Raw genomic sequence first — 26,641 nt, 5'->3', positions numbered from 1 at the left:
GAGCTTTTTTAAGGATGTTCTGCTGGACTCAAACAAGGAGATGGTAAACATCTTTACCTCATTTGGTTTGGTTTGATACTAAACTCGCCAAACCGCTTAGAAACGTCACGCAGGGTTGGGCTGGTCCTTCACGAAGTAAGCTTGTGCTGTAGCGGAGGTCGAGTTAAGAGGCTGCTTTAGGGGCTGTGATGGCATCAATGTATGACCCTAGCAGCGGGTAATAACTAGCCTGGCCTTTACATCAGTTACAGTGTGTGTCTCCACGAACAACGAGTGGTAATGACAATAGAAAAATCCCAACGGCCAGCAGGGGTTTAACATTTTATTTAAACACAACAAAAAGTGGATGAACAGGCAAAACAACACACTTTATTTCTGTCTCTGAGCCTCACAGTGCCGACCTCATCTCCTGTCATCAACCCTTTGAAAAGTATGTGAACAGCTCAAGTCTTACAATTAACCCCTAGTATGCCATGGTCAGAAGAAGGAGATGTTCAGCAGCGATTTCTATTGTATAGGCAGAGTCCAGGGAGGTGGAGAGCTGTTGTGAGTCCAAAGGGACCACGGCCAGAGCAGTCAAGGATGGAGATGGAGGAAGCTGATGGGCTGTAGTGACCCCTGAAGGGAAAAGTCCAAAGAAAAAAAAAGAGCAACTTTGCTTAAAACAGAACTACTTGCTTAGCTAGCCGTTAGGCAAGTAGCTAGCTGGTGCAGTGTATTAATAAGCTCTTCCAGCTCCTCAGCAGTCAACCGTTTGCAGCCAACATCTTCTAATTTGTGCCATCGGCCCCATGATGGAGTGCACAACACCTACATCATTTACTTCACTTCCCCTCCGGGTTTCAGGAACAATTTGTCCGCATTTACGGCGCAATGAGCGCCCCACAGCTCACTGTTGGGACGTTCTGAGGCTAACAGCATGCTCACATCATCACATCACCACTTCAGGTGAGTTTCACACCATGTCAGTGGACACAAACTCTGGTGTGGACCAATCAGCCTAGTGTGAAAGTGCCTTGAAGCTGAACTAAGTATAATCTTTATTATTTTAATCTGAGAGAGATTACAGTCTCAGCAAAAGACAAAGAAGACCTTCAAGGGGGGGTTCCAGTTCCCTTCCATCCTGCCTGATGATGACTGAAAAAGATGCTGTTTTTTTCTACCTACAAATTTTTTTAGGATGTGATGGTTCATCTCCACTCTTTATAGGAGAGGAAAGAGAGAAAGAGGAAGCAGAAGGCAGTGTGTGTGGAGATGGGAGTTTGTGTCAGTGTTTGTTTGTGTTGTCATGGCAGCCAAACTGGCTTTCAGATCATGAGGTGAGCATGGGACAACAGGAGTTTCCAGATAACCAACAACAAAGGGAAGATACAAAGATACATGTAAAAGTTTTGCAAAGTCCAACTGATTGTGAAGGCACCACAGTTCAACAGATACTGCACATCTGTCCAAACATGCATGCAGCAGCTCAGCATGAAGACAGCAGGACAGCAGAGCCCGTCTCCATGGAAACTGACTTTGTCAGTGGGATATGTCCCTGAAGGCCTCACCTGAGCTTCTCCACGAACTTCAGTCGCAGAGACGAGAAAAGCATTGGAAGCAACGGTCAGACAGGAAGCTGAAGCTCAGCGTCTGTGGTCAGAGCGGCGCTCTGCCTCATCACAGCTGCAGGCCTCCTCTTCCTCTGCTCATTTTTTGGTTGCGCTCGGTTTGACAGACACAGATTAGCTGGGTTCCTGCTGCTTTCATGTGCAGCTGATGGGATGGAAATGAAGAGCAGCTGGCGCACAGAAGAAGTGGAGAACTCACAAGCGTGGGAACGTCCTGCTGCTGCCAGGCTGCAGGACGGCAGACGCTCTGCTTCCACTTATCTGGGCCCCAGTAGGTATGAGCAGACTAGTGCACGCTACCCGGAACCTTTTCTGTAGGTCAAGGAAATAAGAATGTGACTTGATACTGAAGAGGGTTTGTTGGTTCTGAAGATGGCAGCTTCAGGACTAGAGCGTCAGACAACAGGGAAGGAATCGCAGACTGCTGTGATTTAGTAGTTACAGACCCCTAAATGAAAATGGTGTTTTTAACCTGGCATTGTTCTGATGATGAGGGACATATATTAAGAGAAATAAGATAAAAAATACATTTCTGATTGTTTCTTAATTCATAAATGGCGTATACTTATATAGCGCTTTCTACCTTCTTACGAAGGCCCAAAGCGCTTTACAGTCACAGTCCCATTCACCTATGAACACACACATTCACACACACATTCACACACTGATGGCGGCTCTGCTGCTGAACACTGGCGCCAACCTCCCACCAGAGGCAAAGTGGGGTTCAGTGTCTTGCCCAAGGACACTTTGACACATGGGCGTGCAAGGCGGGAATTGAACCTGCAATTATACGATCACGGGTTGACCGCCCTACCGCTGCACCACAGCCGCCCTTAATGTTGGGGCTGTAAGCTAGCAGGAGAGAGTTTCAATAAAGGGATAACAGGAAGTGTGGGCAGGCTTCCTCTGCACCAACAGTGCCACTCATAACTCAAAGGTTAATTTTCCTGCAGAAACTATGTCATGGAGTACAGTTCTTTTAGGGCTAAAATAGCGTAATTGTAATTTAAAGACCAGGGCTGGGATAGTAAAATCGGTTAATTGATCTGAATTGATCCAAGCTTAATAAATCAATAATCGATCCATACAAGTAGAGATGATCTTTTATGATTTTCCTTTTCGGTGACCTATCGCATAACAGCAATAAATCCAAAGTCAGCTAGCTTGATGCTAACGTATAAAGGAATTTCCCATAGGTGGCTAATGCTAACACCTGTTCAATGTTCTAAATGAACATCTTTATATCCTCACAGGCAGGAATTTTCCAAACTATTTTAAGGAAACATTATTTAAAGTAACCATTTGTGGTCTGAAGCAGTTTTTTACTCAAATCCTCTGGAATAAAGTGTAGTGTTTTAGCGTGAGCTCTACCTCGTGGTCAAACTGAAACGCCCTCCAGGAGAGGCAGAACATTCATTCTGTATTATGCAATATGAGGCAGTTTAGAGCACTGTTGATGGTCTGCACATCTTTGTTGGAGCTTCTCTGTTTGAAACATCATGTAATCATGTATGGTGTTACCAATGTCATTGGTTTATTATTTCACTCATAAATTTTACAGCATGTAAACTGTGTCAGATTATAGTAATATCTTCCTAACATATAAAGACTATTAAAGTATTTCTATACCAATATGTCTAAATATGTAAACCGTGTAAATTGAAAATCAAATCAAATCAAATCAAATCTAATCAAATCGAGTGTATGGAAAGAATTGTGAATCGAATCAATCCAGGCTCTGGTGAATGGAAGTGAAAATTATTGGTGAACCCAGCTCTATGAAAGACTACTGATAAAAAATAGATCAGAAGATGATCGGAGTGGAACTTTAAAGCACAATATTAGAAAACAGCAGACATTTCAAAAGGACTCCGCTATTGTCAATGTCAAACACCTAAGGGCTTAGCTCTGATCCATAAACGTTTATTTTAGAACAAAGTTATTAACTTAAAACAACAACCGGAAGGTCATATTGTTGATTTTACTTTTTTTTCAAATAATTTTCATAATAAACACCCACAGAGAGGTCATTCTCTGTCACCTTACATTAGTGTGGATGGAAAAAAACAGTCTATGGTGGTTTTCCAGAAACCCTGCCCAACCTGCTGCTCATCACCTGGAGCAGGTGTGTTCTGCCGTTCAGAAGCAACAATGACAGGTTTGTTGGGAAATGTGAGGCCTGGAGGTTTTATGCTCTCCAAGTTTCAGTTCATCCACTTTTTTCGTTCGGTTTTGGGTCACATCGTGTTAACTGAGAACGCGTCTGGGTCAGATTGAGAAACTTGACCCGGGTGGTGGCACTGACGGGTTCAAACACCTGAGGAGAATCAGCAGAGCAGTTTCAGTTTGGCTCCCCCTGCTGGTGGAAGGCAGGCTAACAGTTTGTGTTTTTCTGTCATTCTTCAGGGTTTCTGCTCAGTCTGACCCCATCCAAATTTCCCTTCTTTGACCGATTAATGTCAAAAAGTCTGCTTTACTCTAAAGGATTTTACTATTGTATCCTGTCTCCTTCTAAAGAAATAAACTTTCACGGTTTCATTCCGTAAATGATAAAGAATCCGGGCAGATGACTGTAGAGAGATCAGCACCTCTGCTGAAACAGGAATCCAGAAGGAGCATCTCTTCACCTGAAGCACCTGACTGACAGAATTCAGAGAAAACCGGAGTCTGGATGCTGAAATAATAATAAAACCTCTTACAACATAAACACACATTTCAAAGGTTTCCATGATCACTTATCCCGGAAGTAGGATTACAAGGTAAACAAAACGTCAGTTGATCTTCCCTTAGTGTCCAGCAGAGGGCGTTAACATCCACTTTGATTTCCCCAATACAACACAGAACTGTGTTCATCGCCATCATCATCGTCGTGATGAAGGAAAGGATAGAGTTTTAAAGTGAGCAGTTCCTGCATTGAGGCCTTGGACCGATCAGGAGAGGATCTCAGCGCTGGGGCGCTTTGAGGAGGAAACACTGGGAGATGATGAAGATGACATTCCTGCTGCTCTTCTTCATCCTTTTTGTGTTTGGATTGAACGAGTTACAAAATGGAAACATCTGATACTTGATCTTTCTGACACACCTGCTTTTGCTCCATCTCAACAACAGGTGTCAGGTACTGCTGCGTTTGTGTGCAGTTCGGATTTTCAGACACTCCGAGCTCAAATGAACAGATGCTGCAGTTCAGTTCCCTCACAAAAGATCTCGAATCTGCCAGCAAACTATTTAACCAATAAAGTGAAAGAAATCTCATTTAAATTCATCTATAAATTCTAACCATCCAGACTTTACTTGCAAAGAATCAAAAAAGAAATTGATGTATCCTAATCCTTTGGTCAAGAACCCCCTGAAGATGCTGTACATTTATTTTGGTCATGTCCCTTTTCCACTAAACTCTGGTCTAAAGTTTGTAGCTTCATTTAAGCCCACATACACTCGATTTCCGTCTGTGCTTAGAACATGTACTGTTTGGCCTCACCTATAGTCCATCTCATAAAAAAGAAAAATTATACAAAATTAATCTAATTTTATTTTTATGCAAATGGAAAATTCATCAATCTAAATGTTCAAATAATACCCCTCATTTCACTATATTTGTCAATGAGGTCAAACAATCCATAACCACAATCAAACATTCTGACAATAAGAAAGCCATTAAAACACTTTATGTGTGCGTCAGTTTCAATGTCTTTGTGTAAAATGTTATAATAACCCCCTGGCTTGTTCTTTTCCTATTATTGATTTGGGCTGTTTGTCTTGGATTGTTGTTTTCAATAAAGTTTTTGGAAGAAAAAAAGTTCAGTTTGCGAGGTCAGACCGGAAACCCAATTGACGTCATTCAATCTGTAGCCCTGATGTTTCATTGATCTGGAGGATAACTAATATATATATATAGATATATTCATCACTCTGTTCACACCAGTTTGAACCTGAACTGAAAAGTTCTGCTTTGGACCTCAGGAACCGGCAGAGGAGGTCGCTCCAGAGCTCCGCTGACGTCATCCAGGTACCGCTGCACCTGAACGCACCTTAGAGATGCTTGACAGAGACGACGGAGGCCGTCTATTTGTTCTAGACGGGTGATCTAAAGAGAAACTCTTTTGAGCCCTGAGAGGTTCTGAACCGGACCCTGCTTTGATCTCTGATCCAGAACCAGATTTGGATCCGATCTCGGGGAGAATTTCAGGAGTTGGTTCCAATGAGATTCTGCCTACAGATGTTAGAGGGCAAAACTGCTTTTTAAATACTTGTTATAGTTTTATCTTCATGACAACAGCATCCAACACCACAGATCTACCCCAGCCGAACGCTAAACCAAGCCACCCCAAAGCCCCGCCCCTCTGGGCGTATTGGCTCGCAGGTGTAAACACCTGAGCATCGTGAATACGCAGCGGAGTGAGCGCTCACGCCTCCCTCCTATCTCTGCGGGAGGTGGCAGATAAAAGCCGCAGCACCGGCGGCAGCTTCTCAGACCCGCTCCTGGACCTGCTCCGCATCTGGCCTACCTCCTCCTGGACTCGGACCCAGCCACAGCACCAGCACCAACCGCCGTGCCGGCAGCGCGCGGGACGCTCGCTGATGCGCAGCTGCGGTTTCCGCTTCGGAAGGACTCGTGTTTGATCTGGAGATGCCGGTTCAGATCCCGGACGACTCGGACTTCTCGTCGTTTAAGGATCAGGTTCTGAGCGAGGACGGATGGAAGAGCCGCTACAACAAGGGCGGCGTGACGGTGTGGTGCCGCGAGGAGGAGAGCAGCGCGGTGCAGAAGCTCAAGGTGAGGCCTCGCGCGCGTGCGCACTCATCTGCGGCACGCGCGGATAATTCATCCAGAAAAGCCGATTCTGGAGATTCACATGTCAGGAGCAAGGCCTTGCCCACTCTCTGTCGGATCCAGAAACATTTGATCCGGAAGTAGTTTTGATCTTTAGGTCTTAAAGTTTAAGGTTTGGTTCCTGAACATCGTCTGGGTTTCATGCTGTGTCATCTCATCCTCAGAAACATCTTACTTATTTATGGTTAAACCGGCTGAAGGTCAACTGTGTCTGAGAACTTCACAGGTCCTTAAGAAATCCAGACTCTCTGGAAATGTGACAAATAACACTTCAGAAGAGTTTAAAAAAACGTGACTACATTTAAACTAAGTCTTTTTATAGATAGATAGATAGACATGACACCAGTTGAGGAAGTCACATTGAAATCCTGAATGAGAGGTGAGGTCATCTGTTCAGAAATTCTTTCCTCTGTTGTCAGATCAGAACACGAGTTGTTTAAATGTCCACTTTAAGGTTCACTGTTGAACCTACCTGAAGCCGAATCTCTGCAAGGTGCAGTCTAGCAGAAATGCAGTTTTTCTGGTACATGTGAGGAGATCTTTGTGATTTAGAGAACATAGAATGTCAGACAGAATCTGGCTTCCTGCTGTGTTTTTGCCCTCAAGTCTTCAAGTTTGCTGTCTTTCCCACATGATCATCCAGATCAGGATTTAGTTTTCAAGGTCAAGACAGAATCTTAATTCCATGGAGACATGTCCTTTCTTTTTTAATTTCTTTTTTATTTTATTATTTTTGACGTGTTCTGTTCCTCATTCACTCTAATCTGAACATGAACCTCCTAAAAGACCGCGAGACCTTCTGGAGGAGGTGACTGTACGGCGTAAGCATACACAAAGGTCACAGAGCTGTGAGGCGGTTCTGGAGCTGCATGCGGTCCGGTTCCGTCTGGAGCTTGGTTCTGCCAGCAGAATCTTTTGTTGTGGCTGAAAGGTTGCAGCTCATCTGTCATCACCACGTCAGTTCAGGCTCAGGCGAGCTGCCCTGCTCCCAGAGTCAATATTTGATGAGAGGGAGGCTGCAGTGCATGCTGGGAGGCTGCTGCCGCTGGTTTCAGACGCTCGTCTCTGATTTCTGGTTCTGGGGGTGTAGCTGCTTGGTGAGCAGAAGTCTGTAATGATCTTCCTGTTTGGGAAATGTACAGGAACCTGTTTCAGCAAGGAAACCATGAACTTTGCTCAAAGGCTCTTAGGCAGACTTTAGTGAACATCTTTTTTTATTGTTTTACTCATCAGGAGACTCACTCATCATAACATCATATCACTTGGCTGAGGTACCTACTAAAGCTCAGCTGGTGTCTGTGTGGTCTCCTGGAGGGGTTGTCGGTTCACTTTGTCTGTTTCTGGTTACTTTTATTTTGAAGAAAACAAGCTTCTGGTTCTTGTTCATTCTCTACTTCTTCTGTCTGATCACTTGTTAAGACCTGCGATAGGCTGAACTAGACCGCACAGCTAAAGTTGAAACACCGCTCTGACAACAACGGTAGGATGTAGGCCTGCACAATATACTGCAAATTTATCGTTATCGCGACATCAAGCTGTGCAATATGCATACCGCAAAAGACGGCGAAAATCGCAATAAATGGTTACCTTGACCCTTGTGCTATCCTAGGCACTTTAACATTGGGAGTGGGGTCATCTAGACCCACTAGACAGTGCTCTGAACCTTTTTTCTTCAATGATTTATGATCTTCACTGGTGTCCATGGATTACATGAAATCTTTCCACCTTTATCCACCTTTGTCATGGTAGGGAGAACACGTCAATGGAAGGGGGGGGGGGGGGTCATTTAAGATAGCACAAGGGTTAAATGTGCTAAAACAAACTCATGGCAGCTTGAAATATTGAATAAAGGAAATAAATCCCTTTATGCATTTAACCAATTGGAAGGACCCGTTTATGTTGTTGATCAATCAAATGAGCCCTTTTATGTTTGATGTTTGCCTCATACGTCGACAAGGGTCATTTGGAGGATAATTTTTATACTGTTGCATTGAAATGGAAATGATGTTTTTGGTTGGTTTGATATTTGTTTATATACCGCAAATTATATCGTTATCGCAATATTTATCACCAATATCGCATATCGCGAGTTTTCCTCATATCGTGCAGCCCTAGTAGGATGCTACATTAGCTCCAGCTGTAGTCAGAGGTTTAGTACTGCCACCTAGTGTTTGTTGGTGTTAAAGCCTTGATGGAACAGGCGTCTCAAGAGAGAGAACCTTGCAGCCCGCTGAGGTGGTTTCACTTTACTTAAAGGAAGTTTTTCATGGTTTTGAGTTAAATGATTTGAGTTCCTTATTTCGTTTAACTCGTTGGTGTTTTTTAGCCAGAAAGGTGGCAGTGTAAATGATTGCGGTGACAGGAGAATAGAGAAGAGTTCTGTAAAGAAAAAACGTATAAACTTTAAAGCAGCAACACTAAATGGCGTGATACTGCCTCCACCTAAAAGGGGGAGTGAGCAGCAATGCTGCCCCCGTCTCCATTTAGTTTAGTGTCTCACCCGTCCTTATCTGGAAGATCCAAAGACTAGGGTAACCCAAAAGTCACACACTTCCAACAGCTGCTCATTTGGGGGCGCTATTGCCTGAACTGAGCATATCCTAAGAGAACTTTTTTTTCTTTTTTTTTTTTCTTAAGTCAGATGTGACGTTTTTCAGTTCAGGCTTCAAAGAAGGCAAAAACTCTGATACCTGTTCAGTTGATCCATTAAAAATCCTCAACACAGCTCAAGCATGAGGTTAAACCCATTATTCCAATACTGGGAGGCACCAGCCTCCACAGCATCTTCTCGTGTCACTTTTCTACTGCTCTGGGCCCCAAACGTTGCTGGATGAAGGCAAAACGGGAGTAGGAGACTAAACCTTTATTTGTTCAGCACTTTTAAAGGAGTGACTGACAAAGTGCTTCACATGGGTTAAAACGAGACAAAACCAAAGAAGTAATACCAGCCGGTTATAGCAGGTAAAATGAAAGGTAAATAAAAGCTGGCTAAAACATAAAAACGTCAGCTAAAGTTTCCTAACTTGACTTTGAAAACACTTGACTGCCTGAAAGACACGGTCTCCTCTAGTTTTAAAACAAACATTTGGTACGCTTAAAAGATTTAAAGTGTGTGTAGACGTTCTTGGGGGTGGAGTCTGAACAGAAATGTCCTCTGAAACCAGTTTGGGTGTGAAGGTCAGTGTAAACGAGTGTCTTCCCCTACTTTGGAGGATCTCTGTGAACAGATTACATTTAAAGACAGGAAGTGCTCTCTTAAATTACAGGAAGTCTGTTGTGGACAACTGTGAGTCTTTGCTCTGATGGTGGTGATGATGAAGCCATTTCTAAATAATTTAGGTTGTTTTTCTGAAGCAGTGAGATGTTTCTTCTGAACCATGAATAATTAAAGAGGGGAGGAAACCTCTCCCGTGTTTACCTGCTGCTCACAGAAACAAAGACTCAAGCGGACCATCGTCAGCAAACGTGATGAACTTCAGACAAACCTGCAGCTCCAAAGCTCTCTGTGAGGAGCTTCAGTCTGGAACCTGTTTGGAGCTCTGGAGATTACGCTCTTCTGATCACATTACACTTTCAAGTCTGATTCAACACGGTCAGTAATTTTTGATGGAGGATCATGGGACATGATATGAGGAGGTCTTTGGGTATGATAGGAACATCGTCCACACAGGACTTTCCTCTTGTGGGCCTTTGTCCCGCTGGTCTGTCTTTGGGGATGATCTGAATCTCCTCTGAGAGATGATGAGGCGTGAATGATTGATGATGCAGTAGAGTGGTGCTGATTGAGTTACATGGAACGTTTTCCTGCGCTGACCCTCGCCGTATCTGATGTCCGCGACGCAGCTGAGCCTGATGCTGCCGAAGCGTTACAGCAATGGAAAAAAAAATGACGTACCGCCGTGAGCGCAGTCTCACTTGCCGTGTGTGTAGCTGAGACGGACACCCACTGAAACGTCACCTCACTCCAAGAGCTGCAGGATTATGTTCTGCTGTAGCTGATACAAGTTTAAACAGAAACTTTCTCTGAGATCAGAAAAGGTGTTGACCTTTAACCTCAGCACCTGAGGAACCACTGCAACCGCAGACTCTGTCTATGGACACACCAGGCATGTGAGGCTAACTCTGCATTCTTGAATGCAGGTTTAGCCCATGGTGTTCACACTGGACAAGCAGCTTTTTCCTTCTTCTATTGTTTACTAGCGCATGAGCGCCACCTACAGATAGAAAAGGTTTGGTGCGAAATTGTCAAGGTGGTGGAACTCTCTTGAATCTTGCTCCAGGCTTTTTATTTCACAGCGCTTTTCCGATAAATGAAAGACTTGGTGTCATAATTCCGGTCGGGCCCAAATGTCTCCTCCAGTTTGCAAACAGTTAAAACTTCCGTGTTTTTAAAAAGGATGCCATCCATACGTCACTACTAGATCCAAGTCTCTGATTGGTCAAAGTTAAACCTGGTCTAACTTTCAATGCACGTTGTGGAGCCCCAGAGTGGTCATAAAAACGCATGAACACGAGAGTTTTGAATGTGGAAGCCCGAAACGCGCATTTGGACACGTTAACGTAGCCTGGATAGGCGTGTTGCTGAGGGCGGTGTGAATGTAGCATCAGACTGTGCAAACCTCAGGTGGCGAGTGAATGCGACACAAGGGTTACTGAGGGAAGGGAAGTTCATAGAACTAAATCTGTACAAACTTCTTTAACAAAGTTGGATTGGACTCAGCTAAAATTACTTAAAGCACAGTGGTGGAAGACTTATGATGTGGCCCACAAGCTGTCCTACAGTATTCTAAAGATTCAATGAAAATTTATGAGTAACATAACATCTGATAGTGTTTTCTCCAGATGTGGTTATGTGAAGATGACTAGTTGGTTGTCATGGCAACTGTGGATGAGCACTCAAACATGATTCTGTTTGTGAAACTTTCCAGAAAAACTGTTCAAGTGTTCAGGTCCATCTGGAATGTTGTTGTGTCCTGAAATGAAGGATTTTGGATGAAAGCTGATGTGAAAAGCATCACAACTATGTCTCTGGTGTTAAAATGTTATCAGTTCAATTTATCTTTTTATCTTTACTCATAATTCTATAAACGTTTTTCTGCAAGCAAATTATCAAAATATTATGTAGAATTTTCTTCTGTTTAAGTATAAATTCATTTTTTTTATTATTTGAAAGCTCAATTATTGTTTATTTTTATGAAACCAACTGTGTAAAACAAAAAAAAGTGGTTTTGGAATGTAAATGTAAATAGAATCATATTGAACCTTAATTGAGTGATTCTAAATTCAGATTCAATAGGATTCTATTTGTCAGAGAGAGCGTCCCACACTGCAGTCTTTACATTCACCGGATCTTTTCTCCGTCTGGCAGAGCTTGTTCAGCCCGTTCACAGATTTTCTTTAAGCAAATAAATTGGTCAACAAGGCAAGAAAAGTGGTCTTACCAAGAACTGTTGTTTTAAGAAAAAAGATCTTGTCACTAAGACGTATTGAAAAACAAAAGACAGAAAATAAGACCAATTTCTCGTTATGAGTTTCCGTTTTGGCTGTGCAGGCTGGGACTCAGACCAGCAGGTGCTTCACGCACATGAGCTTCACAAATGCCCCCAGGCCGGGATGAAGCTCTGCATCCTCCCCCATGTTCGGCTGATCATCTGCTCTCCTCTTCCTCCACCTCAGATGAGAATCGTCTGCAAAGACCTGCCGGCGGAGACGCTGTACGACGTCCTCCATGACATCAACTACCGCAAGAAGTGGGATTCAAACATGATCGAGACGTACGACATCGGTAGACTGACGGTCAACGCCGACGTGGGATATTACTCCTGTAAGTCCTGCAGCCGGCTCACACTCATGCTGACATCATCCTGAAGAAGCCTGCAGCGATTCTTTGTATTGAAATATAAATTAATGTCATATTAAGTAGGTTTCAAAAAAAGGAATCGATGCTAGAGAGCATAACACTAAACTTCTCTGGTGACTAAATTAGCATACGGCTCAGGAAGTTGGCCTTTCTAAATAAGGAAGTTGTGTTCTAAAAGTGTGTTGAATTGTTCTCTGGGTTTATCATGTTAAAATTTAGGGAAACTCTCACAGAAGAAATGAACTCTAATCTTATTTAAACATTTTTTTAATAGTTTACCTCACTGAACATCGTGATCAAACACATTTTGAAAATGCAAAGGTTAAAAATGAAGGATGTGATGGAAGTAAAACTGTTCTTTATGCGTATAAAAGAAAAAACTTTTGAGAATCGTCCAAAGGTTGTTTACAAAAAGAGATGAAGCTTTACCATTAAAGATTAGGTTTAGATATGCAAGAAACCAAACTGAAGTCATCAGTATGTCTATATTAAACAAGAATTTAAAGGCTGTGAGAATTGGGGACCAAAACAAGACATTGTGTATCTAAGGCTAAAACATGATTGAAGGATGTCTTTTAAAATTTTTCTTTAGCACCTTTAGAGGGGTTTTCCCTTTAACTTCCAGATTGAAGCTTGTTTGAAAATACAACTGGAGTAACTGGAGCCAGGTTAGTTAACCTAACCCTAACCAAGCCAATATTTAGGGACTTGTTACACAACCAAGTCAGCCTCCATTCTTCTCACTTTTGACCCTTAAACCTCTAACACCAGAAATGTCACTGGTGACAAATGTCGTTGGTGACAAACGCCACGCGTTCTTTGGCATACCGTAACAGATCAACGTAAATCAGCTGATTATGACACGAAGAAAAGCGGCTTTTCATGTCAGCTTTGCACCGACATGCAGGACAACACTAACATAGTGTTGCACTTCCGCTGCTTTGCTCCGCTTCAGAATCCGCTGGGATTACATTAATTGCGTAACTGGTTGGGTTACTGTAGTCCAAAGAATGGAAACGCTGGACATCACATTAAGCGAGAAACATCTCGACATCCTGTTTGCTTGTTCTGTGGATGGGGATTTCCTGCTGAAACGCAGGCCTGACAGTCGTTCCTCAAGCTGATGGGATCCAGATCAGGTCTGTCTTGTCCACACAGCTGAAAAGTAGCTGCAGAAGGTTTTTATAGAAACAAACAGGTCAGGTGACCTCTGTCTCCCTATTAGAGTTCTTAGTCTTGGTTAATTTTGCTCAGATTCAAAGTGTATCAGCTCTCCAGATGTAGCAGTTTTATTTAGAAGTATGCACTTTTGATCAGCTGCCGTTCTCTGGGAGCATCACAGCCTTTGATCCTCACTTTTCCTCACATTTGTCTGAGAAAACTCCTTTTTCTTCAAACGTCTTCTTTTATTTTATTTTATTTTGCTTCTTCTGAGTGACCCTGACCCTGGTTATCCACCATGCTGGCTGTTTTCCAGCTCTCCCTGCACTTCTAGCTTCTGATCACCTGGATCAGGTGTGTTCCTTCAATTAGACTGAGGAGATACCCGAGTCAGCTAATCAGGAGAAAGCCGCGTAGAGGGATCAGGGAAACAAGCAGGGTGGTAGATCTCTGGGACCAGGGACAGGCCACCCTGCAGTAGACCCTTACATCTGAACTGAGTCAGATGTAAAGGTTGGGTTTGCAACTCTCAGAGTGACCCGTTTTTCTTTCCTGGTTAGTTTGCTTAACGTCTACAAAATCTGAGGGAAATGTGTGAACTTTGATCTCTGTATGAACGCCTATACTTTGGTTCTATGAGTCTAAAGTCATGACTTCCTCTGTGAATATTCCAGTCATCTGTTATCCAATCATCAGTAGTTACTGGAAAGAAACCACTCAGCTGTTGCTGCTAAGGATAAATCTACAAGCTGCTTAATGTAATTATTCTTTTTAAACAAGTATCTTGTTTGTGTGCGTGTGTGTGCATGTTTGAAGGGAGATGTCCGAGTCCTCTGAAGAACCGGGATTTCGTCACCATGAGATCTTGGCTTCCACTAGGCAACGACTACCTGATCATCAACTTCTCTGTCAAACACCCGGTGAGTTCAGACGGAGAGCGCGCCAGGTTATTCGATCACCACTGATGCAGCTTTATTTTTATTTATAAGACGTTTTGAGCATGAACCTGTTTTGTTGCATTGAGTTGAATGTCTTTGATCATTGCTGCAGTTGTAGCTTTCGGATGTGAATAATCAACTGAACCAAAAAAAAATGCTGTGTACTCCAACAAGTTTCCTTTTTAATGTTAACATATTATTATAATTTTAACATAACACATTCTGATGGTAAACATTTATTTAGATCCATGTTAAAATGTTCTGCTTCCAAAAATCTCATCTACTTTTTAAAGGTCAAAACTGGGTTGAGTCTTGATCTTTAATGCATATTTGTGTTTTTATAATCTAAATGTCTTTCACTCACAGATTGTTGGTGGACTGGATCTGTGTTTCTGTGCTAGCTGAAGCTCTGTCATTCATGTTTAACAGGATTGTTTGCAGCTTGTGACTCAGTAAGAGTTGGAGTCTGCGCACTCACAAACTTGTGACTGTTCAAAGAAAAATATGTCTTTTATATAAAGAAACTTTTCATTTTTATTTTTTTTTAAGAAGTATCAACAGTTTTAATTCCTGTAGTCATGAAGTCAATCAGGTTCCAGTGTTTTTGTAAAACTAGATTGAAACTTGATCGGACTGTTCATTCAAATATTCAGTGTTAAATTAAATGACCTTATATACACACACACACACACACATGCCGAACACAGGCACCAACCTATAACCACTAGGGGCAACATGGGGTTCAGTGTCTTGCCCATGGACACTTAGGCTACGTTCACACTGCAGGCTGAAAAGACCCAATTCCGAATTTTTTGCCCCTAAGCGGCCCAATTCCGATCTTTTCATGACAGTCTGAATGACACAGATCCGATCTTTTCAATTGCGACCCAGGCCCCGTGGGTTTGACGTCCTGATTCCGAATTGTAGCCGTTCTTTTCAATTGCGACCGCCGTCTGACCGGCCAGGCGACTTGATTCCGAATCGTACGTCATCGACACGCAACAAACGTCATCATTTTGCGTTAAAGTAGGCGGGAACGAGAACGTAAACATTAACCATGGTGGACGATGCTGCTGAGATCAGTCAGTGGAAGGGAAGCGAGGTCACTGATTGGATTAATATTTGGGGTGATCGCTCTTTTCAGGCCAAACTCCAGGGCTCTTATTGCAACTGGGCGGTTTTTGAAAAAATTTCCAGATAAATGGAAGAGCGTGGTGTTGAACCTTTACAGCTATAACTTTTTTTTCTTTCTCCCCTTTGACCGTGCTCAGAAGCGCGGGGGACCCGAGGCGATCCTCCTCCTCCTCTCTGTTCTGATCCTTAGATTCTCCAGAGCGGGTTAATAAAGAGTCCATAGCATTTATTTTGGGGGAAACCTTCTTTTATTACCGTCCTCCGTAACACACAACATGAATGCGCGCCCACACTGCCCCCCCCCCCCCCTATTCTCTATCGCGGCACGCGCTTGCACACACACACGGGGCGCGCGGTCCCAACACATACACATTCCTCTTCCACTACAGTGGGTACAGACGATCCCGACTCCAATGCCTTCTTAAAATGAGAAGATTGTAATTGTGCTGCTCCTTCGTGAAAATAAATTTAATATTACAAAAAGAGCTCCGCTTTTAACAGCACTGTTGTTGACATCCATTGTTAACGTTTGCTCCGCAAACAACAAGTGACGTCATTCACCGTTGAGTATTCTTCTGGCTTCTGCGCATGCGGGTCTCGTTTGGGTCGTGTCACGGTCACACTGGAGATCACAAAAGTTCGGATTTACTTGGAAATGTGAACGGTCTAGCAAACAATTCGGATTTTTTCAAAAAATCCGAATTGAGCATTAAGTGTGAACGTAGCCTTAAGGCTGGAACAAGCTAGAAGCTGTTTGTTTTTTGGGGGGGCGTGTATGATGGGGACAGTGTGTGTGCGCGCGCGCGCGTGCTTGCGTGTGTGTGCGTGTAACTTAAGGAGAGGAGAGCGGGTGTGAGCGCGGAGCGGGGGACTGTCGGAGAACCGTAAATTAAAAATAAGGTGTCTCGCCCAAAAGTTTTGGAGTCTTTCTTAGCCCATTGGAGGCTGAGGGTTCAGAACGGAAAAGAGAACCCCGAGGAATTCTCCCGTGTGTCATTGCTCAGGAAAGGTTCAACACTTGGATCAAACTGTTAGTACAGCACAACGTCTGCAAACACTTCCTCATTCAAAACTCAGAGAGAGCACATAAGCCGGCCGACCAGCCCTCCTTCTTTTCCTCCCCCGTGCATCCCGTCTGGAGCGCCCAAGGCAACGCCTCCTTCCGTCGCCGCCTTGCCTCCATGACAACCGCAGTCACAAAAGTCCAAAGGATGTCCGTGGAAGGCGGAAATGCTGCTACGTAGTCCTCAGAACGTCTACGTTTGACAGTTTCAGCATTGTATAGTGTAAATGCAAAAATCAGATACGGGTCACTTTTAAAAGATGATGTAAGCGGGTCGTCAAAAAAATCGGATATAGTCAGAAAATCGGATATGGGCATCAAGACCTGCAGTGTAAAGCTGGCCTTTGACACATGAGCATGGAACCTTTCAATCAAAGGTCTGCCACTCTAACCCTGTTACGGCCACCTGTAGTCATTAAAGAAAAGTCTGTTTAATGACGGACCCTAGTTGAGCTAATTTGGGTAAAAAGGTGGTTTTTAAAAACTAAATGAACTTGGAAAGATTTGCCAAATGAAAATAAATGAGCGTAATGATGGAGCCAGCCAAAAACCTGGTTTATCAGAACGCAGCTGTAGTCATTTTCATGTTGGCGCGGCTTTTCTTTTCACTGCTGTTGTTATAGTTGGTTTGGAATCAAACATGTAGATTCCAGTTTAAATAAGAAACACTTTGCTTTTCTTTCCTCTAAAGAACACTAAAGAGGACTCCAATTCATGAATGAATAGGGGTATAATTAATATAATAATTTAATTTTACTTGTTTGATATTGGTGACTGATTTATCTCTAAGAGAAATAAAAACCACTAATAAATGTTAAAATCTTGTTGTCCAGACAAAGACTGTTAAAGTCCCTTTTGTTTCCAGTGCTCTTTTAATTAGAATTATGACTTTCAGCCAAACCCAAAAAACCTCTTGTTTTCAATGACATAGTTTCTGCAGAGCAGCAGGAGTTCATCAGGAATTGTGGGAATCCTGTCGGCTGCGGTGTTGGGGGTTCAGTCGGCCGGGGGGGTTACTGCGTGGCGACGGGGGGTGGGGGGCAACCAGGAGATTGTGAGCATGGGTGGGATGGACCTGGGGGCTGGCTCGCTGGGATCCTCTGAAGCTCTCCCTCCCCATCAGAGTGGGGAGGGCAGTGGAGGGGTTTGGGAGGAGGGGTCAGAGAAATATGGTGGGTGAGGAGGGTTGTAGAAGGTAGGGTTATGGGGGGGGGGCTGTGGATACGTGGTGATCACTGGGTTGCTCGGGTCGGGTGCCGGGGCTGGCCTGCGGAGACGGGGCGCTGGTTGGGTGGTGGGCGGCTTATGGGTTCTTGGGGCCCTGGCCTCGTCCTTGGCCCGTGTCTCGGTGTCCGGCGCCCGGTGGCCCCCATGGCTGCCGCCTGGTACGGCTAAGCGCTCCTGTCCTGTGGCCTGGGGGCCGGAAACCGGGTTCGCCTATGCCTCTGGGCGTTGGGGGGGCCCCTTTAGGGGGGCCTTCTTTGCGCCTGGCTGGGTGGGTGGGCGGTCCCCTCTTTCCCCCCCCTCCAGGGCTGCAGCGCCCCCTGCTGATGCCGGGGGCGCTCCTGGCCTGGGGGTCTCTCCTCCCCTCTCCTGGTCTGACATGTCGGGCTGGGTAGGATCTGGTTCTCCTTATGAACACACGGTTCACTTCAGCAGCATGCATGTATCTCCACCCCCACGTGCACGTGCACACTGCCACACTGTTCCCTGTCTGCTTCATCCCTCCTCCTTACCCACAGTGTATTGATGGACAGATATTTTCCACTCATCTTAGTGTCAGAATTTCACCTTTGTTGTAATATTTGTCTTTCCAGCAGATCTGGAATAATTGTTACAGCTTAAAATAACTTATTCAAATCAGTACTTGTATCCCCCACTTTCTCACCTCTCTTCCACCCCCCCCCCTCTCACATTCGTCCCCTCTCCCTCCCCACACACTAAATGTAACAAATAAATAAAAAATAATACAACAAAAAGGGGTTTATACAAATCTACACTCTGGTTTCTCGAAGTTCTATAACCTCTTTTTTGTGATAGTAAAACCTGTCCAACACAAATGGCCTTCAGCTCTAAACTGTTTGCTCACCTGTTGGACAGAACAAGTTAAGAAGAAAAAAAATTCATCTGAGTTGGGGGCGGGACCGTTGCACCTGTTGCTGAAAACCTGGAGCAAACCTTGTGGCCGCTCAACATCACCATCTTTTTTTGTTCAGACTGCATTTTTTACGTCTTCTCCTGATTCACAGCAATTTGAATAAAGAAATAATCAGAAACTTCTTTTTAATATTAATTTTGATTGTGCTCTTTAAAGAGAGATTCCACAATAAAATGATAAAGATCCAATAAAAACAGTTTTTTTGAAAACATGTTATTTTACCATTTTTCTGATTGTGGAGGACAAGTTTAAAGAAATTTGAGCTTAAAACTGAATTTCTGGGCATTTCTTTATTTAAGCTGTTGTGAATCAGGAGCAGATAAAAAATGCTGTTTGAAAAAAGATTGTAGCAGTGACAATGAAGCCACGACGGCAGGTCACACGCTCCCTGATCTGCTCCATTCTGATGCATCCACTGTCAAATGGATCCATGAACGTCTTTGTTTTCCTCGTCTGAGCTGGAATCTGGATCTAAACTGTACAGCTGGATAGATCCAATAATGATCACCATTTTTATTCCGCTTAGTTATAAGCTAGCAGGAGAGTGTGTAAACAGAGAGCTCTCAGCAACATGGACTGAAGTGGGGGTGGGGTTGTGCCGTGCCCCACCCAAATCTTGGAGGCAAATGTTTAATGAACTCTCACTGCTCTGCAGAAACTATGTCCTTGAACACAACAAAGGCTTTTGATTTTTGGCTAAAAACAGCACAATCATTTAAAAGACCACTGGGAACACTTTCACAAGATCACATGATGATCGGAGTGGGTCTTTATGTTCTGATTTATTTATTTTACTAAAGCAAACTGCCTTTCTAAAAATTAAAGTTCTGAAATCAAGTGTGTGGTCAGTGACATGTTGAATCCTAGAAGCTCATGTAATTAATGCAGTTAAACTTTCAATAGTTGCCCAGCACTAATTGAGACAAAAAAACTCTAAAAGGAAAAAAAGCTAGCAAAGCAAAACTAAATGAGGAATAGATCCTTAGTGTCAGAATCTCAGATTGTTCTGAACTGTTTTGGTTTTACGGTGATAAACACGGATATTTGTTGGGTGTGGTCTGAGCAGAGAATGGTGAGGCAGCATTGTCTGTTTTCTTTGTCTGTTTCCATAGAAACATCCTCCTAGGAAGGACTATGTCAGAGCGGTTTCTCTGCAGACTGGATACCTGATCCAGTCTAATGGAGCCACCGGCTCCACCCTCTACTACCTGACCCAGGTGGACCCTCGAGGTAAGGCACCAACCTAATTTTTAAAGTATTTTAAAAGTCACAATGTTGCATTTTAGAATTTGTCAGTTAAATATTCCATTTTAAAATAACTTTTGCTCTTCTCTCTTTTTTTCTGTGCTTTATGGTCACCCCCCACCTCTGCCTTTCATGGGTCTCCAGGCTCTTTACCAAAGTGGGTGGTGAACAGAGTCTCTCAGTTTGTGGCTCCTAAGGTGAGGTCAGGTGTTTCATCTCAGTCAGGGTTTTGTGTCTGTCAAATGCCATCTTACCATCTCTGTGCTCTCAGGCCATGAAAAAGATCTACAAGGCCGCTCTGAAGTATCCGGAGTGGAAACGAAAACACAACCCGGCGCTGAAGCCGTGGATGTTTCCGGAGCAGAACGCGCTGCCGCCCATCAACCCGGCAGAACTGACCCTGCAGCGCGCCGACTCTCTGGAGAACATCGATGAAAGCGGCCTGAGCGAGGAGAAGACGCACCACAGCGACGACGAGGACAGTTAGACGTCTAAGTCGGACTCACCGTTTGTCCAAGGTAAACAGAGGGAAAGTGGGACTGCCAGCAAACGCCTCACGCCAGTCCTGCTCTTCAGCAGGCGTTCAGTCTGAATCCTCCTTTCATCTAATCATTTTGTCTCCTCAGACGGTTGCACACCATCCAGATCAATGAGGTTCTGCTCCTCACTGCTGACCCAGGAGGTCTGAGGAGGTTCTGAGGGATCCTGTGATCCTATTGTTCACCCAATCAGGAGGATATCCTCAATGTGAAATGCAATAAGAGAAAAACCAGCAGAAAAAGTCTGTAGATGAATATTGAATTTATGTCATATTTTGAGGAATAAATGCTCAGAATAGCAACAATCCTCTAAAATTGTTCTGGAATTTAAAGATTTTTAGTTTATGTTTAGTGGGTAAAATGAGCCGATTTGAACCATAAATAAGGACAAAGTCTCCAGTGAAACTCAACCTAACACTTTTATACTGTTTCTTTCTTCCTCAGTGTGACAGTTGATCAATAAAGTTCCAGTGACTTGAACTGATTGAAAGTTTGGTCCATTTGTTTGTCCTCCTGAATCTTCAGCTCTCAAATTTAGTTTAAACTTCGGTTCCTGATGAGAGGCCAACACTTCAAAGCCACAGAGCGGGAAAAATATTTTAAAAATTCCCCTTTTTACTCAGAGGCAGCAACCTGAACGATGTCAAAACGATGACAAAATATGACTGAGAACGGCACAGGAGATGAGTGTTAACTAAAACAAACTGCACTAACGGCCAGTGAGAATACGCTGCATGTTAAAGCTAACTGCCATGAACTAACCAAGTAGTTTACCAAAATGTGAAGACTTGAAAAAAGTTGCTAAACTTTCAAGTTACTTGACGAAGTTGAATAAAGCTAAAGTAAGCTTAAAAAAATGTCTATTGGAAAAAGCAGTCAAGTTAAATTGCTCAATTGCAGAACCGCTCCTAAATCGACAAAGTCCTCATTTGTGGGAGCCCTCCAAAAGCCCCAATAACTGCAATAAAAATGTATTACATGAGCTCCCAAAGTCTGAAATCCAGAAAGATCTGTTTACATTTCATTGCAGATTACAAAAGGTGAACAGTTTAGGAATTTCATACATTGTTCTGTTTTGCTTCATATGTTCCTTTAAGTCTTTGGAATTTTGAATACAGCAAAAACAATGTATTAGTGTCATCTTTATTCAGAAATCTTGTAATAATGTATTTCTGAAGTGGATCCCAGGAAGAATAGTTGCTACATTGACAAACGCCAACAGGGTTTCTTAAATAAACATAAAAAAAAAAAAAAAGGCAGAGTTGGATGCCAGGAATATATAATTTCAATCATTATGAAAAAGATGCAAAACTGTAAATGTATAAAACAAAATAAGAAGGGTTTAGATTAATATTTCTTCGAAGTAAAAAGAAAGTGATTTAATGTGAACACTGACCTTTAGTCTTAGTCTATTACACCATTTTTCTAAAGTATTTTTGTCTTACCAATCAGCTCTTCAGTTCCCGTTACTCTTCTAATAAAAAAACAAAAAAAACCCTTCTGTTTGTCAATGCTAATCTGAAGGAAGAAGTTTGACAATATCCAGGATTTTAGCTTCTCTAGACAATAGCAAAGGGTGTCTAATTGACCACAGGCTTGTATAGAGCTGAGGATCATTCAACATTATATAGGCCCGTGATCCTACCCAAAACAGAGAGAGCATGTAAAGGGAGAACAGCAGAGGTCTAATGGAACTCGCGTGACGTGGAAACTGTCAGTCAGATCTATGATCACCATGGGAACAACGCAACCACTCCCGTCCAGATAAGACCTGACCCAACAAAGGACTTTACCTGATAAGTCAAACCAACTTTACCAGCCTGTCAAGAAGGATCTCATGTCTATGGTTGCAAAGGCTGCATTTAGATGAAACGGCACTATTGATAATGCTTTTGCTGAGTCAGCATTGATATGGATGTCATCACTTTCAGAAGTGCAGTTTCAGTGCTGTGCTGCTCTCCAAAGGTGGACTGAAAATTGTCAAAGCGGCTGTATGTAGCCCTATTTAGAGGAAAGGTTTATTTGGAAAATTAGGGAGCCGGTTTAGCTCGTGCTGGTTTGCGGCGCCTTCCGTCCGTGCTCCCTGTTACCTTCTCTACCTCTGTGCCGGTCCCAAGCCCGGTTTGAGAAGGTTGCGTCAGGAAGGGCATCCGGCGTAAAACATTGCCAAGTTTACCATGCGACTTGTTCGCTGTGGCGACCCCTGATGGGAGAAGCCGAAAGAGTTTGTTGTTTATTTGGAAAATTAGCCCATAAGGACATTTTTCACAATCCATTTTCAGAAACTTCTCCATCCCTTTTTGGGTCACAGGGTTGCTGGAGCATAACCTGGCTACTATTGGGTAAAGGCAGGCTATTCACTAATCAGGTCACCAGTATGCTGCAGGGACACACACACTAACATGCACTCCTAGGGATAATTTTAATTAGTTAAATAATGATGCATTTTTTTGGACTGTTATGATGCACCAGGAGAACATGCAGACTCCACACAGAAAAGTCCCAGCTATGATTTGAGTCAGGGCCTTCAAACTGTGAGGTGAGGGTGCTAACCACTACACCACCATCCAGCCCATTTTGCACAATGATAATGTTTCAGATTCATGATTTATTGTGAAGCGTGTATTTTTGAGGACAAACTATGACCTTTAACCTGCTTATAGATCCTAGGTCCAGATGTATGGTCTTCTACTCGTGAAGACTCCCTCCAGAGTTTGACATTGAAGTGTCTCAGCTGTGGATCTTGTAAAAGTTCACAGATTTCTCTGTCGAGACAAGAAAAACAGAAACTAGAATAACCGGACTTGCAGCTGAGTGGGAGTCTCATCTGATCTCTGTCTGTCTGTAGGCCTGATGTTGATCAGTCCCTAAACAAAACCATGTTTGCAAGATGCAGGTGAGTGCAATGGACCACATGGTGGCGCTGTTATTAGCCTTGTGTCAATCTCTGATGAATCTATGCAGTGTATAGAGTCTTTTGCTGACCGCCTGAGTAGATCCTGACTGGAATGAAGCTCGAAGTTTCTGATGAAGGTTTAGCGCGCTCATCCTGCTCCCACAAGGAAAACGTTACGAGGGACCGTTTCCTTCGTTATTGCCAAAGAATGCAGTGGTAGTCCGGACCCTTGCCCCTGTATTGTCTCAGGCGCTTCCTGTTTCCTGACTGCTCAGCTCTGATTGCAGTTGGAGCAGCGAGGAGGAAACTCCACCACCGTCCAGCTTGTTGCTGCGGAGCGGACGGGACACCACGTCCAGCAGGACTTCCTCCATCCGCCTCTGAAGGACTCACACTCAACATAAGGAAGAAGCACTTATCTATTGGTCTCAAACCTGCTCCAAGGAGCTCTGATAAAACTGTTGGTCATCCTCTTCAACATCAGACAGTCAAGGTCTCATTGGGGGACTCACCAGCAGTCTGTTTGTTTCAGTGTCTTTGGGTTTCAGGTAAGGCAGCAGCTTGGACACCAGCAGGCCACAGCACGGGGAACCCATCTGAACTGTTTTTTATACATGTTAGAAGAGCAATGTTTGTTTTTTCTTACCATTGTGACTTGTAAGCAATAAATTGTTGTAATGGAATTTCAGTCTACTTCTTTTTATTTAATAGAGCTTGTTAATAGAACTACTTGTTTCAAGGTTTTAACATCTCTTTTCATGATTCCTTTCATGTATTTGCTGCATGGACAAATGCTTTTCTGAATGAAGTTTAGTGTTTACATTATATAATTACACTGAAGATTTCTGACTGCACTTGCAGCAGTTCTGAACATCCAACCCGAAAAGTAATTGTGTATGCTGGACCTCTGAGTCAAGTTTACATCAGTCATTTAAAAGCCATTCATTCAAACCACATCTGAAGTTTGCAGATGGTATTGCAACAAGTGGAGAGGTATTGTATCTAGTATCTGTGGAATAAAAAAGTATGAAGAAAAACCCAAAGAACTGATGAAATTTGATGGGAAACTACAGCAGAAAACACACCAGAGTTCCTTTTCTGTCTGCTAAGACCTCCTTTAATAAACCACAGATCTGGGTTAGTATTTGATTTAAGATAAGATAAGATGGGACTTTATTGATCCCCGGAGGGAAATTCAGTTGTCACAGCAGCCAAAGCAAGAAATATAGCAATTAGAAAAAAACAGAAAACAAAGTAGCAATGAGTAAGAATAAAATAGTAATAATAGAAAGTGGAAGTAAAAGTACACGTCATGAATAACATGTTAAATAATTCAATAAATAACAGCAGCGGTTTCAGCAGTCCTATAATCATTTTATAAGACTATCATGCAGGCTCTCTTTGTCCAACCCTAAGACCCAGCTTATCAACAGGCTATAATAAAGATTTCCAATGATAGAAAAACAGCATTAAAACCTCAAACATTAATTCCAGAATGTCAACAATCCACAAAATGGCAGAAACTTTAACAACTTTTTTAGACATTACAACAGGCAAGTGAAATACACATTGACTTTTTGAGAAGAAAAGACTCTGAAACAATCAAAAATATATGTGCTGCTGCTGTGAAACAAACACCGATGAAGTTATTGGCAAAAGAATTGCAATGATTTTACAGTAGGTGTGGAGGGTGTGCTCCCATTGATGAGTCTCAACATGTCAACCAACATCCCAAAATGTAAGAAACAACCTAGGTATAAATTTGTATACCGAGGTTTATAAATACCGTATAAATCAAATTTTGGAAAATATGAAGATCATGAAATCAACTCACAGAACTTTAGTCCAGATGTAACATCAGCACCTGGAAAAATGAAAAGAGAGCAAGGGTCCATGAACAGAGAAGTTCCACAGTTTTTATAAACACCAACAGGCCTCAGGATCTTCTCACTGTATCTCTGTGCATTCAATGCCATATATTACATATACCGGTGTTCTTTGTCCATAACATGCAACTGCCCGTACCATAACCCCACCGCCACCATGGCCAGTCCAATCACAACACTCATCAGAAAACAGCCAATCGGGATGCAGAACACAGTCAACTGTAAATAAATAAATAAACCGTTCAAAATTGCACTAAAAAATCTGCAAAGCAGCAAGACTGAGAAAGGTGAACTGCAATATTGCGAGGGATCTCCGCCTTTGGAGGAATTGCAACATGAAGTGTTTTCCAGCTTTTTCTCTTTTGGGATGGGTGGAGGATCAAATTTCCCATCTCTTACCTTCCTCATTGACCCACATTACTCTTGTAGCTGTTGCAGTTGTGAACATTGACCTAATATGTGTAATCTATTTGGACTGGAGACAGACAAAGGACCTTGTAGAGTTTTAAATTTCACCATGATCATCTTTTGATCTATTGTGAAATTGTTCTCAGAGATCTTTCAGTTATGATTATGCCGTTTTTAGCCAAGATCGTAAAAACCCTTGTTGTATTCTAGGACATAGTTTCTGCAGAGTGGCAGAAGTACATTAGAAATTCACCTCTGAGTTGTAGACGAGACTGTTGGTAAAGAAGTCATCCCCCCTTCTCTTGCCCTTCTTGTTACCGAGAGTTGTCTGTTTAAACGCTCTCCTACTACCTTACAGCCTTTCACAGCCCCTACCTAACATTATCTGTGCAACAAAAATGGTGAGCAATATTTATCCAGACGTACAGTTTTGATCCAGATGTATCCTCAACAATGGAAACTCCAGAAATGTCAAGCCTTTAAAAAAACAATGATCAAATTATTTTTTTCCCACCAGCTTTGTCATACAGACGCACATTTTTAAAGGAATTTTTGACATATTATTTTTATCTTAGTGTGGGACAAAAAAGTTTTACCGGAAGTCTTTTGGGTGCCTGTCTCTTATTATGAAGGCGGGCGGAAGTTGTAGCGGTAGTGGTCTTGTCTGTTTTGTTCCCGCTCAGACCGGAGTTTCCTCCCAGACCTCCCAGTCTCACCCACAGCCTCCCCGGACCGCACCGGCTCTTTCGCCGGGACCGACGCCTCTGACAGCCCAGCAGGGACCCGGGCTGGCCCGAAAGGGTTCTGGAAGCGACCCAAACCCGAGGTGAGACGTTTTCAATCTGTTTCCCCTCAAGCGGAGATTTGGTTCTGCGAAAGTCGGGAGTCCCACGGGATCAGGCCAGACTGTCC

General features: G+C 43.1%; 2 protein-coding genes across 3 annotated transcripts in view; both read left to right on the top strand.

Moving 5' to 3' along the window:
• The first annotated feature begins 6,028 nt into the window (after nt 1–6,028).
• stard15 (StAR-related lipid transfer (START) domain containing 15) lies at nt 6,029–21,019 on the top strand. Its single transcript, XM_004086482.5, has 7 exons — nt 6,029–6,384; nt 12,118–12,265; nt 14,279–14,382; nt 19,868–19,985; nt 20,145–20,197; nt 20,272–20,518; nt 20,627–21,019. The coding sequence occupies exons 1-6, from the start codon at nt 6,238–6,240 to the stop codon at nt 20,485–20,487; spliced, it is 786 nt and encodes a 261-aa protein (XP_004086530.1). The 5' UTR covers nt 6,029–6,237; the 3' UTR covers nt 20,488–20,518; nt 20,627–21,019.
• A 5,358-nt stretch (nt 21,020–26,377) lies between these two features.
• Nucleotides 26,378–26,641, top strand: part of arap3 (ArfGAP with RhoGAP domain, ankyrin repeat and PH domain 3) — a 34,917-nt gene continuing 34,653 nt past the window's right edge. For both annotated transcript variants that reach the window (XM_011473148.4, XM_020701772.3), the window contains exon 1: nt 26,378–26,555. The gene's annotated coding sequence lies outside the window, so the exon portion shown is untranslated. The remainder of the gene's footprint in view (nt 26,556–26,641) is intronic.

The sequence above is a fragment of the Oryzias latipes genome, chromosome 10 (genome assembly GCF_053564925.1).
Source record: "Oryzias latipes strain Hd-rR chromosome 10, Olatipes_Hd-rR_3.1".
Lineage (NCBI taxonomy): Eukaryota > Metazoa > Chordata > Actinopteri > Beloniformes > Adrianichthyidae > Oryzias > Oryzias latipes.
This window is presented reverse-complemented; position numbering and strand designations above follow the sequence as displayed.